The following is an 18,668-nucleotide window of genomic DNA, read 5'->3' on the forward strand; positions in this document are numbered from 1 at the left end:
AGGAAAATCCACTTCCCTAAGTGGCAAGTGTTGCTTAGCCCAGAGGTTCCCATCTAATGCTAGACCAGAGAATGGAAAATCCTCCTGGGCACTGCATATCAGACAGGCCACATATAGGGGACCCGGGAAATAGGACTCGGGAAACAAGAAAAGCAATTCCATGTCTCATAAGTGTTCTCTTACTTTTCTACTACTAGGACAAAATTCATGACTAAGTCAACTTGTAAAATAAAGCATTTAATTTGGGGTCTAGAAGGTTAGAGTCCATGACTATCATGGCAGAGAACATGGCAGCAGGAAGGCATGGCAGGGATGGTGCTGGAGCAGTAGCTGAGAGCTGGCGTCTGGTGCACAAGCAGGAGGCAGAGAGGGAAGGGTGTGTGTGTATGTGTGTGTGTGTGTGTGTGTGTGTGTGTGGAGAGGGGGGAGAGGGAGAGAGAGAGCTAAGTGAGAACGGTATGGGCTTTTGAACCCCCAAGGCCACCCGCAGCACCACACTTCCTTCAATAAGGCCATACCTCCTGTACTAATTGGTCTAATGTCATCTAGAGTCATCAGAGAGGAAGGAACCTCAACTGAGAAAATTTCTCTATAAGATCCAGCTGTAAGGCATTTTCTCAGTTAGCGACCAATGGGGGAGGGTCTAACCCACTGGGGGTGGTGCCATCCCTGGGCTGGTGGTCCAGGATTCTATAAGAAAGCAGGGTGAGCAAACCAGGGGAAGCAAGTCAGTAAGCAGCACCCCTCCATGGCCTCTGCATCAGCTCTTGCCTCCAGGTTCCAGCCCTGTTTGAGTTCCTGTCCTGACTTCCTTTGGTGATGGACAGGCAATGTAGAAGTGTAAGCCAAATAAACCCCTTTCTCCCCAACTTGCTTCTTGATCATGGTGTTTCATTGCAGTGATAGAAACCCTAACCGAATTCTCTTAATACTTCCCCAACAGTTCTGCCAACTGGGGATCAAGTATTCAAACATATGAGCCTATGGAGGGTGGTGGCACAAGCCTTTAATCCCAGCACTCAGGAGGCAGAGGCAGGCAGATCTCTGTGAGTTCAAGACCAGCCTAGTCTACAAGAGCCTAAATGAGCCTATGGGGGCATTCTTATTGAAACCACAAGTTTTCCTGTTTGCTTTCAACTGCTGTGAGAAAGACCATGACTTAGATAATTGGGGAGGGAAGGGTTTGTTTTGTCTGTTTTTAAATATTTATTTGTATTTTATGTACACTGGTGTTTTGCCTGCATGTACATCTGTGTGAAGGTGCTGGATCCCCTGCAACCTGAGTTATAGACAGTTATGAGCTGTCAAATGGGTGCTAGGAATTGAACCCAGGTCCTCTGGAAGAGCAGCCAGTGCTCTTATGCTCTTAATTCATCTCTCCAGGTCCGTTTTTTTTTTTTTATAGTTTATCACTAAGGGAAGTCAGGGCAGGAACTCGAGGCAGCCATCTGGAGGCAGGATCTGAAGCTGAAGCCATGGAGGATCCCCATAGCTTGCTCAGCCTTCTTTCTTATACCCTCCAGGATCACCTGCTTGGGGGATGACACTGGTCACAATGGTCTCCCTGCCCCTATAAATCATTAATCAAGAAAATACCCTACAGCCTTGTCCATAGGCTAATATGATGGAGGCAGTTTCTCAGTTAGGGTTTTGCTTCCCAGATAAACATCCCAAGTGTGATGGTTTGAATGATAGTGACCCCCAGAGTCTCATATATCTGAATGTTTGGTCCTCAGGTAATGGAACTGTTTGGAAAGAATTAGGAGTTATGGCCTTGTTGAAGGAGGTGTGTTCCTTTGAGGTCTCAAAAGCCCACACCAAGCCCACCCACCCCCACCTACTGTCTATGGTTCAGGATGTAAAGTTCTCAGCTACTGCTCTGGTGTCATGCCTGTTTGCATCCCATAATGACCATGCTCTAACCCTCTAAAAGTGTAGGTAAGTTTCAAATCTTTTATAAGTGTTGCCTTGGTCCACAGGAGACCGTTTCCTAAATATAACATCAGCAGCACAGACACTGAGAGAAATAACTTATAAATAGGACCTCCTGAAATTGAAAAGCTTCTGTAAAGCAATTAATAGTTAACAATATAAAAAGACAGCCTACAGAATGGGAGAAGATCTTCACCAACCCCACATCAGACAGAGAGCTAATCTCCAAAATATACAAAGAACTCAAGAAATTGATCATCAAAAGAACAAATAATCCAATGAAAAATGGGGTACAGACCTAAACAGAGAATTCTCAACATAGGAATCTAAAATGGATGAAAGACACTTCAGGAAATGTTCAACATCCTCAACCATCAGAGAAATGCAAATCAAAACAACTCTGAGATTCCATCTTATACCTTTAAGAATGGCCAAGATCAGAAACACTGATGACAACTTATGCTGGAGAGGATGTGGTGTAAAGGGAACACTCCTGCATTGCTGGTGGGAATGCAAGCTGGTACAACCCCTTTGGATGTCAATGTGGCAATTTCTCAGAAAATTAGGAAACAACCTTCCTCAAGACCCAGTAATACCACTTTTGGGTATATACCCAAAGGATGCTGAATCATACGACAAGGACATGTGCTGAGCTATGTTCATAGCAGCATTGTTTGTCATAGCCAGAACCTGGAAACAACCTAAATGCCCCTTGACCAAAGAATAGATAAGGAAAATGTGGTACATTTACATAATTGAGTACTACACAGCAAAATATAATGACAAATAATAATGACATCTTGAAATTTGTGGGCAAATAGATAGATCTAGAAAACATCATATTGAGTGAGGTAACTCAGATCCAGAAAGACAAATATTATATGTACTCACTCATAAGTTACTTTTAGACATAAAGCAAAAAAAAATTCCCAATCCCAGAGAACCTAGACAACAAAGAGGATGCACCCTAAGAGAGAAATACATGAATCTAATGTACATGGGAAATAGAAAAAAGACAAAATCTCCTGAGTAAATTGGGAGCATAGAGATCAAGGAGAGGGTAGAACAGGAGGGGAGAGAAAGGGAGGGATTAGAGAAAATATATAGTTCAATAAAAATAATAAAAAGAAAAAAAGAGTTGCCTTGTTCATGGAGTTTCCTCATAGCAATAGAACAGTAACTAAGACACTCTAGCTTGTGCTAAGCTGAAAAAAATAAAAGCTTACCAGGATAAATAGGCATTGTGAGAATGTTCATTTGCAGAATGGCTAGGAAACGTCAGCCTCTGATGAAAATCCACTGACACACATCAACTGGACTAATCAGCAAATCGCTTTGGAGGATGTTTTTCAGGATAAAATTTGGTTGTTATGAGAGAAACCCAAAGCTTCCAAAATTGTATTCCCATACAGCACACAGAGATGATGGCAGCAACTGTAAAGTTCACCCGTGTGCTGGCTAGTTTATATGTCAGCTTGACACAAGCTAAGGTCGAGCACGAAGAGGGAATCTTAAGGGAGAAAAAATCCTCCATAGATTGGCCTGTAGGCAAGTCAGTAGGGTATCTTGTTGATTTGTGCTTTATGTGGAGGGCACAGATCACTGTGAGTGGTGCCATCTCTGGGAAGGTGGACCTGAATGGTAAAATAGTCCATTGCTGAGGGAAGTCAAGCAGGAACTCAAGGCAGGAACCTAGAGGCAGGATCTGAAGCGGAAGCCATGGAGGGTCCCTGCTTACTGACTTGCTCCCCATGGCTTGCCCAGCCTTCTTTCTTGTACCACCCAGGACTGTCTGCTTAGGGGATGGCACAGCTCACAGTGGGCTTACTTCCTGGGCAAGCAAGCCAGGAAGTCCTCCACAGCCTCAGCTTCAGCTCCTACCTTGAGTTCCTTCCCTGATAACTTCAACTGTAAGATGAAATGGACCCATTCCTCCCCAAGTTTCTTTGGTCATAGTGTTTCATTACAGCAACAGAAATGCTATCTAAGACACTGGGGTAAAAGAACACAGCTGTGTCTTAGCTCTTGGAGCTGCTTAAAAACAAACCAACCTCCCTCTTCTACTCAACCCATTATGCTGTAATTTTATTGCCAATATGTATGTTTTCAAGAATATGGGAACACTATTATACATGGATAAATGATGCTGTATGATGAAGACAATGGTAGATATCCTCTTAAAGAGGGACAATTACAGAAAAAAATTTATACAGAATATACATTTTCTTAAGTAATGTGATTTCTTGAGACTTTCTTATATGCTGAGGGGAATAAAAGAAGAGAGCTTCATTTAGTATATGATATATAAGATATTTATGTATGCTAATATTAAAATAAAGAAATTAGGAACTTAAAAAAAACCAACCAACGAGCAACTCCACAAAAGAAGTTTACTTCTGACAGTCCTGGAGGTTGAAAAGTCCCATTGAGAGCTGGGGAAGTAGTGCAGGGGTAGAGTGCTTGATTAACAATAGGAATTCCTAGGTTCAACTCCTAGCATTGCAAGAACAAAATAATACCAGCAGTATCAGGAGAAGGAGGAGACGGAAGAGGAGGAGAAGGAGAGGACATGAGGCAGGAAGTACAGGAAGAGAAAGAAAGAAGAAGACTGGGAAAAAGGAAGAGGAGGAGGAAGAGGTAATAGTCAATATATCATTGTATCAGCAGACTTGGAAACTGATGAGGGCTTGCTTTCTAGTTCATGGATGGCATCTTATTGCTGTGTCCTCAGATGGTGAAAGAAGGAACATCTGGTCTCTTCAGCCCCCCAGAAATACACTAAATCTCATTCATGAAAGTTCTTCTCTCATCATCTAATCACATCAGTTAGGCTTTAACACATAAATTTGGAATAGATGCAAACACAGACAAAAATGACCTATAGAAGACTGCTTGAGTGTTGACAAATAACCCAGGACAGAGATTATAGCTTCACACACACACGTGCAACTCATGTGCAGCACACGAGAGAGGCTCAGCATTGGTTTTGAAGAGCTGCCTTAATTAATACAGATGTTTACTTATCTTTTATACAGAAATCTGAGCTATTATTCTGACCTGATCTATGATGCCATCAAGGGTCCAGCCCCCATTCATGTTGTTGATCTCCCATCTCTAACATATTGTCCTCACCCATAAGATGCAAGATGGCATGCTACATGGCCACCATCCACCCAGAGGGTAAAGGGGAAGGAATGATCAACCTAGCTCTTTTAGAACACACATCGGTATAGGAGGAGACTGCTCTTTTGTTTCCCAGATGCCCAGACCTGAATAATCACACAGAAACTATATTAAAGACAACATTGTTTGGCCTTATTAGCTCAGGCTTCTTACATCTTAAATTAACCCATTTCTATTACTCTGTGTATCACCACAAGGCTGTGGCTTACCAGATAAGGTTCTATTCTGGTGTCTTTCTCCTTTGGCAGCTACGTGGTATCTCTCTGACTCCACCTGCTTTCTCTCTATATCTCTGTTCTGATTTCCCACCTGGCTTTGCTCTGCTAAGCCATTGGCTGAAACAGCTTTATTCATTAACCAGTAGTAATAAAACATATTCACAGCACACAAAGGGCAATCCCACATCACATCAGTTGTCTTATATCAAATAACAGCAAAATGTACTTGTTACAAACAATAAGCATTTGTTGCCTCTGTTTCTGTGAGTCAGGAATTTGAAAGCTGTGGACAAGGCATAGTACAGGATGACAGCCTTTTGAAGGCTTGGCTGGGTGTGAGGTTTGCTTCCACAGTGGCTGACTCAGGCAGAAAAATCTCAATCCCTTGCTCAAGGGCCATTCAATAGGACTGCTTCATGGAGTTCACGACTTGGGAAATGGCTCTTTCCAGGTGACTGTCAGCTGCCACCATCGTGATGTTATCCAGCTGCAATCCTCATAACCACACTCTATGAGGATCCCCAAAGGATATCAGGAGTTGAAAATATGTTTGTATCTCTGTGGTTATTTGAATGAGAACAGCCCCTACGAGCTCATATATTTGAACTTTTGGTTCCCCGTGGATCAGATGTGAACTCTTAGTTACTGATCCAGCACCACACCTGCCTGCCTGCTGCCATGCTCCCGACCATGATGGTCATGGACCTCAGAACCTGTAAGCAAGCCCCGGTTAAATGCTTCCTTTAGCAAGTTGCCTTGGTCATGGTGTCTTTCCACAGCTAGAACAATGACTAAAACAGTCTCCTAGAAGGTAAATTATACTTTCCTCTTCCACCTCCCCTTTTCTCCCACCCTCATAGCGCAGCTGTATTCTTCTTCTTCCTCCTCCTCTTCCTCCTCTCTTCCTCCTCCTCCTCCTCCTCTTCCTTCCCTCCTCCTCCTCCTCCTCCTCCTCCTCCTCCTCCTCCTCCTCCTCTTCCTTCCCTCCTCCTCCTCCTCCTCCTCCTCCTCCTCCTCTTCCTCCTACTCTTCCTTCCCTCCTCCTCCTTCCCTCTTCCTCCTCGTCTTCATCTTCTTCTTCTGGCAGAAACTATAGTCATGTCTCATTTTCTCTCACAGCAACAGATTTTTATCTGGGCTTACACCATGCAGTAGATAACTGTCCTATATTCATTTCTATGACTCTGAACCTGCTAGCTCTGAGGCATGCCAAGTGCAAGGGAGGCAGGGGAGGGAGGGGCAGGGCCAGGGCCTGGTTAGACAGGCTAAGCCAGCAGACAGAGTTGCAAGGCATGAAATTACAGCTGGGAGCTAGAGAGATTGCTCAGAGGTTAAGAGCACTTGCTGCTCTTTCAGAGAACTGGAGTTTGGTCTCTAGAACCCACATCAGGTGGCTCACAACCACCAGTAGGTCCAGCTCCAGGGGATCTAATGCCTTCTTTTGGCCTCTGTGGGCAAACCACCCATCGATATACATAAAAGATAAAATAAAAATTTAAAAGCAGAGTGAGTCTAGTGTGATGCCAAAGGCATGGACTGGGGCCAGGGAAGGCTTAATCTAAGCATCCAGCAATGAAATCAAGTGCAGACAGATGCTGACCACACTCCCCTACTCAGGACAGAATGGTAAAGGGTTTAGGGTTGGGGTGCAGCTTATTCAGTAGAGAATTTACCTACCATATATGAATTCTTAAATTAGATCCCAAGTACCAAATAAAGTGTCAAACCCAGTACTCACAAGGTCAAGACAGATTGGAAGCTCAAGGTCATTTTGGCCACACACAAGTTGAAGGTTGGCCTGGGTTAGGAGAGACTCAGTCTTAAAAAACAAAGATTAAAAGATTAAGTGATTGGTTAGTGATGTCTGCAAGGGTATGGGAGGAGGATGTGACGACCAAGCATGTCACTTCTGGAGTTCTTCCTTCCCCACTAGTGACTCAACCTCCTCTCCTCTTCCCCCACTTGGATGTCCCCATAGTAAGGAAACATTGTCTACAACTCCACCCTTCACATTTTGGCTGACCCACCACTAGGCTTTCTATACACAGGAGCTTTTTTATGCAGCTGTAATCAAAAGGTATGTCTTAATTGTAAATGCTTTTTCCACTTGGCATGGCAGGACAGGACTTTCCTATGATTGTTTCTTAATGTGTTTTTTTTTTAAGTAACACAATCTCATTATAGAGAACTAATAAAAGAAAAAATACACTTTAGAAATTGGGGAAGCTGCTCATTTGATACAGTGTTTACCCAGTGTGCATGAAGTCCTGGGTTTGATCACTAGCACCCCATAAACCAGGCATGGTGGCATATACCTGTAACCCTGATACTCAGGAGATAGAGGCAGAAAGTTGAGCGTTCAAAGTCATCCTTGACTGCACGGTAAGTTCAAGAACAACCTGAGCTATGTGAGTTGTCAAAACAAACAAAGATAAAAATTAATAAGACTTATTTTAAAAACTTGAAGACACATTTCATCCGAAAGTCCATCGGGGCCTCCACAGCTTGTCAGTCAGTAGAGAAACAGGAGGCTTCTCCTACTAGAGCAACAGTTCTGGAACTTTCCTGAAGTGTCAAAATTATCTGTAATCCCATTTTAAAAGTTATTCCCACCCCCCTTCAAAAGAGTAGACAAACGCCACGAGCAAGGCCATCACCAGAACCAGAGGTTGAAGTGCCCAGCGAGCATGAGAGATGTTCTCTTCTATTGCTCAGCAAAAGGAGAGTTAAAACAGTGAGATGCTCCCCTTCCCTGGAAGGTTGGCAAACACTCAAGTGGGATAAGGTCTCTGCCAGGCAAGGGAATGGGCACAGATGGATGTAACTCTTGGAGAAGTCATCTGGAGTTGTTGATGAACATTCAGCACGCTCTGTAAGGACAGTCACAGAACCGCCCCACTTCCAGTTCCAAACCCCAGAACATGAAGAAACAGGACCTGTACTGAAGCACCCCTTCATTTAATCGGTGGGTATCTTTTCATCAGTCACTATGGGCCACCCGCTCTTTGGATACCAGAAATACAGCAGTACACAAAACAAACCCAAACCCTGCCTCCTGACAAGTTTACCTACTAAGAGAAGACGCTGGTTGTCACGACCACCCTCGACCCGCAAGGATGACGCGCGACACCGGAGCTCTTCTCACTGCAGTTTTATTCAGGACTTTTGACAATTGAAGATCTCCCCCCCCCCCCCTGCAAGCCTCTCCCAGCCCTTAAGTAGGCATGGGCAACCAACTCTGGATAGCCACGTGGGCAACGTCCATTGGTCCACGCATATGCAAGCAGCTTGCGATCATTGGGTGATGATCACAAGAGTCTGGCCTCTGCCATATATTGTGTTGTTTTTCACTGAGAGCACTCGCTTTTGGGATCGCGGAGGGCGGAAGCCAGCGCCATCTTTAAGGCACAGTTCCACGCAGCTCTCTACAGCTGGTCAACCATGGGTGTGGGTGAGGGCAGGGTTTAAGTGTGTGAGGGAAGGCTTTCTGGAGAAGACCCATATATTAGCTACTCTTCTTGTTGCTATGACAAACTCAACTCAAGAAAGGGCCATAGCTTTAGCTTCAGCATCAACTTGACATGAATTTAAGGTCACCAGGAGAGAGGGGACCTCAGCTAGAGAACTGCCTTTACCAGACTGGCCTGTGGGGGCATTTTCTTGATGGCTAATTGACATAGGGAGGCCCAGTCCACCGTGGGTATTACTAGTCATAGGTGGGGGGTGGTATTACTAGTCATAGGTAGTGGGGACTCAGCTGTGTAAGAAATAAAGCTGATTATAGACCCGAAGCAGGGTTTCTCAGTGGTCTCTGCTCCAGGCTCCCGTCCTGGCTCCCTTCCGTGATGGACTGTAACTTCTAATATGAAATAAACCATTTCCTCCCCAAGTTGCTTTTGGTCATGGTGTTTATCACAGAAACAGAAAGCTCGGACAGGAAGGGAGGGTTTATTTTTGGGCCATTATTTGAGGGGACAATCCATCATGATGACGAAAGCATGCAGGCAGGGGTGTGAGGCAGCTGATCACACTGAATTCACACTCAGCAATCAGGGCTATGGACGCTGGTGTCAGTCCACTTTGTCCTTTTTATCCATGGCAGCATCCAGGCCACCCACACTCAAGGTGGGTCTTCTGGAGATGTGTCTTCCATGTGATTCTAAATCCCATGTGGTTGGCAAGACTCATTTCACTGAAGAACAGAAGAGAGAACTGGCCATGGGGACATCTGAGGCTGTCTTGGTGAGAGTTTCTGTTGCTGTGATGAAACACAGCGTAACAGCTTGTGAGAAAAGGGTCTATTCCAGTTTACAGTTCTCAGTTCATCTCCGTGTCTGGGGGAAATAAGGGCAGGAGCCTAGAGGCAGGAGCTGAGCAGAAGACACGGAAGGGTGCTGCTTCCTGATTTGCTCCCATGGCTGGCTCAGCCTGTTGGCTTTTAACACCCAGGGCCACCAGCCCAGGAGCAGCATGGCTCACAGTGAGGGCGCTCCTGCACCAACAATCAACCTTAAGAAAGTGCACTACACACTTGCCTACAGCCAGTCTGATGGAGGCATTTTCTCCCGTGAGAGACCCTCTTCCCAGACGACTCTGGCTTGTGCTAAACCGACATGAAGCTGACCAGCACAGAGCATCCAGAGCAATAAGAACAGCAAATGCAAAATCTTAGAGGCATGCTGAGTCTGGTGTGTCAGCAAACCACACAGCGGAGGCTGGAGCTCAGTGGACAGAGCACTTGCCTAGCGTACATAGAGACCTATGTCAGATTCCCAGCACCCCATCATCCGGGTGGAGTGGAGAAACCTGTCATTTCAGCACTTGGCAGGTAGACAAGAGAATCCGAAATTCAAGGTCATCTTTGGATATATATGGAGTTCAGGGCCAGCCTGGGTTACATGAGACCTTCACACACACACACACACACACACACACACACACACACACACACACACACACGGGGATACGGATGGCAGTACTAGACACACACACGAAGGGGGGGTATGGATGACAGTATTGGCAGATGGTAAATTCAAGGAGGGACAAGGGGCAAATGGCACAGGGCCTTGGAGGTGACAGCGAAAACTCAGCTTTCCAGTGACCAGAACCAGACAGTCTCTGGAATGGGATGTGGAGCCAAGATAACGGGGGACTTCGGGGAGGGATGTGTCTGACGAGGACTAGTGACCGTTCCCTGAACACTGCAAATGAACATCTGAAGAGGAGAGGGTAGGAGGGGCCTGGTCGGGAGAAGAACTTCCACCGCTGTGGGTGGGCACTGTGTGCTTCCCTAGAGGAGGGACACAGAAAGGACTCTGAGAGTAAGAGGGCAGCAGGTGACAGAGCCTTGAGCAGCTGCACCCAGGCAGCTGTTCCTCTAGAACAATGGGATGCCCTGTGTCCTTCCCTTGTGTTCCAGAGCCTCTCACCCAGCCAGGACAAAGCAGGTCCCTTTGCTAAGTCTCCATCACAGCACAGCCATGCTCACTGGCGGAGGCTTTGGCCCAGGGGAAGCAGGCAGGCGAGTAGTTCAAGCACCGACTCCTGGGAATAGTGCTGGGGCTCCAAAGAGGAAGACGTCTCCTGACTTAAGAGTTGGGCCAGAGGAAGGACACGGCCCTGGGAGGGGCCAGGGAGAGGCCAGGCCAGATGAGGCCACGTTGAGTGGAAAAGCAGATGGAGCAAAATGCTTCTTCCTTCCCCATGTTGGGGTGCCCAGCAGGGCAGGCGCAGCGTGGTGAACTCAGAGGTGGGGCTACCTGCATTTAACTGCTGGCCAGTCGGCAGATAACTGTCTAGTGAGATAGAATTATGGAGCGAGACTTTATCATTCCCGTTTCCCGAAGGAGAAACCGAGGCTCAGAGGGGGACTCATTTGCCCAGGGTTACCCAATCAGAGGAGGGCTAGGAACTACACCAGACCTCTGACACCCACGACAACATGCATCCACCAACACTGACACACTTAGGAGACCAGGCTGGGAGTAGGAAGCAGGACCCAAAGAAGGTAAAATGATTCCAGATAAAGGAAGAGAAAGAGAGGAGGAGGCCCTGGACCTGAGGAGAGTGGGCACCTGTGGATGGAAGGACCGTGAGGAGAACAGCCAACCCACACGGCAGGAGGAGGTAGAGTTATGAAAGAAGATAGGCCTGGAGATCAGCCTGTGGCCCTGGGAAGGATGAACATATGTGCGCGCGCGCGCGCGCACACACACACACACACACACAGAGGCACACACACACACACACAGGCACACACACAGGCACACACACACACAGGCACACACACAGGCACACACACACAGGCACACACACACAGAGGCACACACACACTCCCTCTTGCCGCCATCTCAACCTCTGAACAGCTTTGGGCTAGAGAAGTACAACACTTCCTGTTTCCCTTCACGGTGCTAAGCCAGTTTCCAGAACCTTCTTCATTTCATGCTTAGAACACAACAGACTTCATCCTCTGCTCCCTGCCATGAATCTCCTCCAGGCTCTGTAGAACAGCCAAGGCCAGGGGTGAGTAGGCAGGGCCCTGTGGGCTTGCTCCTCAGCCCTCCACCACAGCAGAGAGCGGTAGGTGACTCGCCTTTCAGGCACTGATACACCCATCCCCCTCCCACCCCCACCCCTCTCCAGTGTCCTGTCCTGAGATAAGCCAGGGGTATTCTCCCTGCCCAGTCTGCCTGGCCGAGCTAGCCACACAAGTCACTGCACAGTGAAGGAAAAGCGTTCATCCAAAATCGAAGAATGACCTCTTCTTTAGAAATTATTTTATCTGTTTATTTATTTATTTGAGGGACCTTTTTAAAAAGATAATTTTCTTCTCCGTCCACCATGTGCAACTCAGGGATCAAATTCAGGTTATCAGATCTGGCAGCAGGCAGCTTCACCTGCTGAGCCATTAGCCAGCCTGGGTGAGCATTCCTCCACAGGCTCTGTTCTAACTTCTCTGGATAGTGTTCTCTCTCTCTCTCTCTCTCTCTCTCTCTCTCTCTCTCTCTCTCTCTCACACACACACACACATACACACACACACAGAGCTGTGGTACTGGAACCCATGAAGCATCATGGGGGTGGCTGCCACCTCCTGGCCAACAGCTTCCTCAGGCTTGGCTCCTGGGTCTTGTCCTCCAAGCCAAGGACGGACCCTGAAAGATCACGCTGGAGCTGAGGTTGTCAGGACCAGCAGTAGCACATGTCCTATAGGATCTGAAGACATGCGTGCTAAGCAAGCACTCTACCCACTGAGCTCACTCCCAGATCCGGAGGTTTTTATTATTTCTTAAAAACTATGTGTGGGGGTTTGAGAGGTATCTTAGTGGCTAGGAAGGCTTGTTCTGCAAGCACAAGGACTGGAATGTGGACTCCAGAACCCACATAAAAATTCTGGGCACCGTCTGGCATGTGTTAAACCTCAGCACTGAGTGAGGCAGAGACAGGAAGACATTGGGGCTGAAAGTTCCAGGGTCAGTGGGAGACCCTGCATCAAAGAAACAAGGAGGACAGTGGTATAGGAGGGCATGCAACACTTTTCTCAGGCCTCCCACATAGCTGCACAGACATGTGCACACATACTGTGTATGCATACATACATGCCCACATGTATATACATATACACAGGTACACATGAACACACCACACAAGTGTGTGTGGTGCACATTACATGCCTGTGTGTGTATGTAAGAGGGAATTTTCTGGGAACTTTTGGTTGCAAGGCTGGAAATGCAGTCCCAGAGGATGAAGGCATGCAGTCTGTGCACCAGATGGCTTTGAAGACGGTCTAGGGCATGATCTTAACTGCTCCTACGTGTCGGGGAGGGGGCATCCTTTACTCTGTGGCCCGTCTGCTGCTTCTGAACCAATCTTCGGGACAGCACCTGGGAGTGGGAACGTGTCTGGTTTGGGGGGAGCCTCAATCCTCATGGAGACAAGACCAAGACCTTCAGCTGAGGCAGCGGACCAGCCATGCTAGCTACTCCCTTGCCTCAAGGCCTATCCGCTGGTCACCATACATTACAGTTCTGTGTCGAGCAGATTTGAGGTGCAGCTGTAGGACAGGCTCGGGGTGAATCACAGCCCAGAAATGCAGCGTCCGGGGGAACTACGATGCTAGAAGAGCCCCATAAATGGGGACGTCAAGGCGATGCCCTGCTCCTTGTGGTTTGTACATGTTGCAAACTCCATCACAACGGCAAATCTAACCGCCCGCCACACCGCTGCCTTGTGTGGCCTCGTTTCAGGGACACAGGGAGCTGACCCAAGAGACCAAAGGCAGAGAGTTGGAGATGTCAGTCCCCTGAGAATTGTCAGGGATCTGGGATGTGAGTGGGCTCTGCCCGCTTCCCTGGGATACAGGGTGGGGTGCGGTTTTTATCTCTATGTGAAAGGGAAATTGTGGCCCATGATAGAAGGGCGTGAACCTAGGTCATTGCTGCTGGATGAGTCGGATCTCCCCATCAGCCCCAGGGTCTGACTCACGAGAACTAGAATTCCCAGGGGAGCCAGAGACCCGGCAGCAGACGGTGCTCAGTTAGAACTCAAAGGAGCTCTTTCCACTGTCGCAAGCATGGGGCTCCAGAAAAGAAACCCCGCGCCGTGGGAAACCACAGAAAAGGAAACAGGGATTCGAGAAAGAAGGACAGATGATCTTGGGACGGATGGTCTTGGGACGGGACTTGGCACCCCAGCCAGGACGGGAGCTGAAATAAGTTGAGTAGAGGCTACAGATTTCAGAGATGTTGGAACAGTCTGCAGCATGCCTGTTCTCTTGCTTCTTCTTTTTTTTTTTTTTTAACAGATTTCTTTTCTTTCTAATGACGTGTCTGCGTGCATGTGAATATAATGCCTGCAGAGACCTCAGGTTCCCTGAAGTTACTGCTGCTGTGAGCTGCCCAGTGTGGGTGTGGGGAGCCTAACTTGGGCCGTCAGCTAGACCAGGTGCTCTTTGTCACACAGCCATCTATCTCTCCAAACCCTGCAGGCCGGTCCTAACCTAAGCAGCTGCACCCTGTCCCTGCCCAGGACCGCAGACCAGTGCCTGGACTGGGTTCTCCTGCAGCAGCAAGTATGGCTCTAGTCATGACTGTTACTGTCTGGTCCCCGAACATGGAGGTGAGTGTGACACAAAGTGAAACCAAGGGAAAACCGTGTCAGGCACACTACAGTCCCCAGAAGACACCACACACACACACACACACACACACACACACACACACACACACACCTAGTCCCTGACACCCAACAGTCCTTACCGTCTTCCCCATCCCATCTCTATCCCAAAATGACCCGCAAAGGAAAGGAGAGGAACAAGGCCACCCAAAAGTGGTGTGCTGGACTGGGAAGGGAGCAAGAGCCCGGGGCGTGGAGCCAGGCCGTCCTGATTCAAGGACTGTCTCTGTTGATGACTGGCCCTGTCTCCTGGGACCTTGTTTTCCTCATTTGGAAATTGGCATTACTGAGCCTGGTCTCACAAATCTTGAGGTGAGGGGCCAAGTGCAGGGTGAAATAGAGAGGGCTTCTCACATGACCTGGCCAGCCCTCGTTAGCACAGTCTAGCCTAAGGCCATGGTGGGGGTCCCCACCCCTCCCTCCCACTCCCCAGCTAACAAATACCCAATGTCCTTTCCCCTGCCCCCCCCAAGTCCACTCAACACACACCAGTACTTTCTTTATATGTTGCAGCTTTTACTTCAATTTGAAGCAGATGGTTGCACACAGATGTGAACAGCTTTGGCCTCTGTAGCACATGGAGCAGGCACTCCATTTGAACATGCCCCCTTCCCCAAATACTGGCTCATTCCCCTGCTCCCTTCCTCCCTAAGTCCTCCTGCCTGGCCTGTTCAAAGGCAGCTGACCTACAGCAGGACGCTGTCTCGTGTGCTAGCCTGAGACTGGCCACTGGTGAGCACCTGGTGGAGCAGGCTCTGGGAGCAAAGACCATCAGACAGGTTGTCTTGGGGCATGTCCTGGGTGGGCTATGGGGCAATATTGCTTATTCATTCTCCCCTTCTTCCTTCTCAGGAGGCCTGGAGTCCAGGAAGGAGCCAGGACCCAAAGAATATTGGGCATAGGGTCAGAGGCCTAGATGGCTAATGGGAAGAAACAAGATCTCAGACCCCGCCTTCTACCACACCAAGGCACCCAGCCTGTCTGTCACAGCCCTAGAAAGCCTTCTTGTACCCAGCCAGCTCGGGGTTCAGCACAGACAGAGTACTGGCTCAGAGGGTTAAGTGCTTCCGAAGGTCACCAAATGTCCACTCCTTGCATGAGTTCCTGGCAGAAGTGCTAATCCATCTTTGGCTTGAGGTGGAAATGTTCAGGCAGCAATGGTGTGGCTTTGCGCTGTTGGGGTTTCGCCCCATAGTTTCCTTGGACAATCTCTGTAGAATCTTTGGCAAAAGTCTGCACCACCAGTCAGAAGGCAAAATCTGAAGTAACCCTGGATGGCTGGTGGACAGCAGGAGACGGAGAGGAGGCAGGCTGCCCTTGTCCTGGTCCTTGGTGAACCTGAGAGGCAATAAGTGGGCTGAGGATCTGGTAGCATCTTGGAGAAGGCAGGAAATGAGGCTGGCTGTCTTGGTGGCCTCGGCTTCTTTCTCCTCAGGCCCGACTGGGAAGAGACCCACAGCAGTATCCGTGGTCCAGTCTGTGGCTGGTCACTCCTGAAAAACAAAAGAAAACATTATCAGGAACATTCTCTACTCACCCTGAAGCTAGATGCCGACACTTACGGAACATTCTGGAGACATTAAGCCCATCCTGCCCAGGTAGAGTTTCAATTAAACACTAGGGCCAGATTTGATCCAAGACTAGCTGTCCCCAAAGCACATACTGCTCCTCTTCTCTCCTCCTCCATGGACTGCTACACCAAGGACATCAAGCCTTGTAAGCTGAGGGACACCTGGTGCTGACATCATGAACCCCAGATTCACACCTATCCGAGACATGAGAGTCAGTCCTGCTACTACAGGATGCTGGAATGGGTGGACGATGGGCCTCCCTGGTTCCCATGGAAATAACTGTCTGTCCATGACTTGTACCATCTTCCCCGTTCTGTTTAGACAAGAGCATGCCACAAGCATGAGGACCACCACCTGCCACCCGGGTGATCTGAAGAGTCACTTATCCAGTTCTAGGCTCCCACCTCTGACAGATGACTCAACTGAGGGACATCAATAATTCGTTCCCTCCGTTTCCTTCTAAGCAGAAATGAGAATGGACCTGCAGAATCCTAACCCAGAAAACAAACAAACAGAGGTCTGTGATTCTGAACATCATGAAGTCAAGACACAGAGGGCCCAAGAGTGAGGAACCTGGGACATCTTGAGACCCATTAGTTACTGGGTCAGGCCATTTCCAAGTCTAACCTTCCAGGAAGGGACAGAAGAGGAGGACAAGCCAAGAATACACTGGGGCATCAGCCTGAATGTGTGTGTGTGTGTGTGTGTGTGTGTGTGTGTGTGTGTGTGTGTGTGAAAATGACCACGGAAGTTCATGAGGGTTCCAAGAATCCACCCAGAACATAGGAAAAACACCCAGAGACCTTGGTGCAGCTCCCCGTTCTGCAAGAATCCTGAACAAGCAGCACAGGCTGACAGTCCAGCAAACCTTCTATCTGACAGCGCTGGCATGTTCAGGTCCTCTGGGCCATGCAGAGCATGGGCTGAGTGCTCCACACCAGCAGTGACGGGATTTGAACCCAGATGGGCCCTGCTTCTCCTCCCAACAGAAGCTGTTCTTACTGAAGCCTGGCTTTGGAGAGCAAGCAGTAAGGAGTCAAACCATGGAGCTGGAGAGCTGCTAACCACAGACCCTTGTATATCTTGCCTTGGAGGCCCCAGAACACTGGTAGGAACATAGCCAAGACATGGTCCAAGATCCAAACTAAGAGGCTGGAGCCATGCTGGATGCAGGGTCCAAGGAGGGTGAGTGAGCCAGGCCATGGGGGAGGAAGGCTGTCCAGCTAATAGTGGCTAAGCCGGGGAAAAGGAAAAGTGAGAGGCAGGCAGGGTCTTGATGTGGTAAATCCCAGGCTTGCATTCTCCCAGCCCATTGTGCACGGCTCGCCCCAACAGAGATCTGCTTTTTGTTACGGAGTCTGAGGAGAAGGATTAAGTAGCGGAAAGGAAACCCATGGGGATGGCACAGGGTCTGTGGTCCACAGCATGGTTTATGGCCACGTCATCCAGGCACTGGCTGCCTGGGCGGGCCCTGCTGTGGACTGGGCCTGGAGCCCCTTCTCATCCAGCCTGACTGTGGTCTGGAGAAGGAGCGGAGGGCTGGAACCATTCTCCTAGCCACACTGCGAAGGTGGCCAGGGCAGCCTGGCTCCAGCTACAAGCCCTGCAAGCTCTCAGGCTGAGCTGACGATGGATGCCCAGCTCTGAGCATCCTACCCCAGAACAGCAAAGGGAGACGACTGGGTTAGCTTCAGTCTTCATTCAGTCGGTTGCTTCCTCTGGACCCACCAGCTGGGGCAGAGGGCAAGGAAGCAAGCACAGTTGCACACTGTTGCTTTTGGCTATTCCAGCATGCCTGGGTTGATGGCTACCATCCGGTCAGTATGGAGACGAATGAGATCATCGCAAACACGTTTACCCTGTCTACTCATCTGGGGGTCAGAACAGCAGCCCCACGGGGGCCAATGGACAGCTCTGTCGACTGAGGTAGCCCCATGCCCAGCACAACTCCAGCTGCCGGCGCCATCTCTGTAAAAGTGTGTAGAACAAACACAACTCCTATCAGGCCTCGGTGTATTAGTGCAGCTCTCTCGTACCACAGGACGTTCCTTCTCAGGGGGAACATCCAGCACCCGGCGTTACTCCGGCTGTCCCTTACCGAATCTTTTCCTGTGACTCAGAGCGACCTCAGCCAGCTCATCTGTCGCCTCAGTTTCTCCTTCTCCCCTCGGCTTACTGAGCATCTCCAGCCTTAAGTCCTTTGCTTTCTTATCGTGATGACCTGTGTCATGCAGGGTGATTAAGTCACTCTGGGAACATTAAACATTGATTTCAGGCCAGTGAGGTGGACACAAAAGGGGAAAGCGCTTGCCACCAAGCTGGTGACCAGCCTACATCCACCCCGGAAACCGAGTGGAGGACAGAGAAAGGCGGCATTCACAAGTTGTCCTCTGGCCTTCATGTTTGTGCCGCTGCACATACGTGCACACGTGTGCATGTGTATAAAAAGTTATAATTTATTTGTATCTGTGAATATTCTGCCTGCTTGCATGTGTGTGCACCACACGTGTGCCTGGTGCTCACAGAGGCCAGGAGGAGGCATCAGATCGCCTGGAACTTGAGTTATAGACTGTGTGAGCCACCACGTGGG

The 18,668-nt window shown here is 48.8% G+C and overlaps 1 protein-coding gene across 1 annotated transcript in view; it reads right to left on the reverse strand.

The window, feature by feature from the left end:
* Positions 1 to 15,321: 15,321 nt before the first annotated feature.
* Atoh8 (atonal bHLH transcription factor 8) overlaps positions 15,322 to 18,668 on the reverse strand; it is a 28,969-nt gene continuing 25,622 nt past the window's right edge. The window contains exon 3 of the mRNA XM_050132865.1: positions 15,322 to 16,000. Within this exon, the coding sequence (XP_049988822.1) occupies positions 15,995 to 16,000 (6 nt within the window). The 3' untranslated portion in view covers positions 15,322 to 15,994. The remainder of the gene's footprint in view (positions 16,001 to 18,668) is intronic.

The sequence above is a fragment of the Alexandromys fortis genome, unplaced genomic scaffold (genome assembly GCF_014885135.2).
Source record: "Alexandromys fortis isolate MF-2015 unplaced genomic scaffold, M_Fortis_MF-2015_v1.1 scaffold_397, whole genome shotgun sequence".
Taxonomy (NCBI): Eukaryota; Metazoa; Chordata; class Mammalia; order Rodentia; family Cricetidae; genus Alexandromys; species Alexandromys fortis.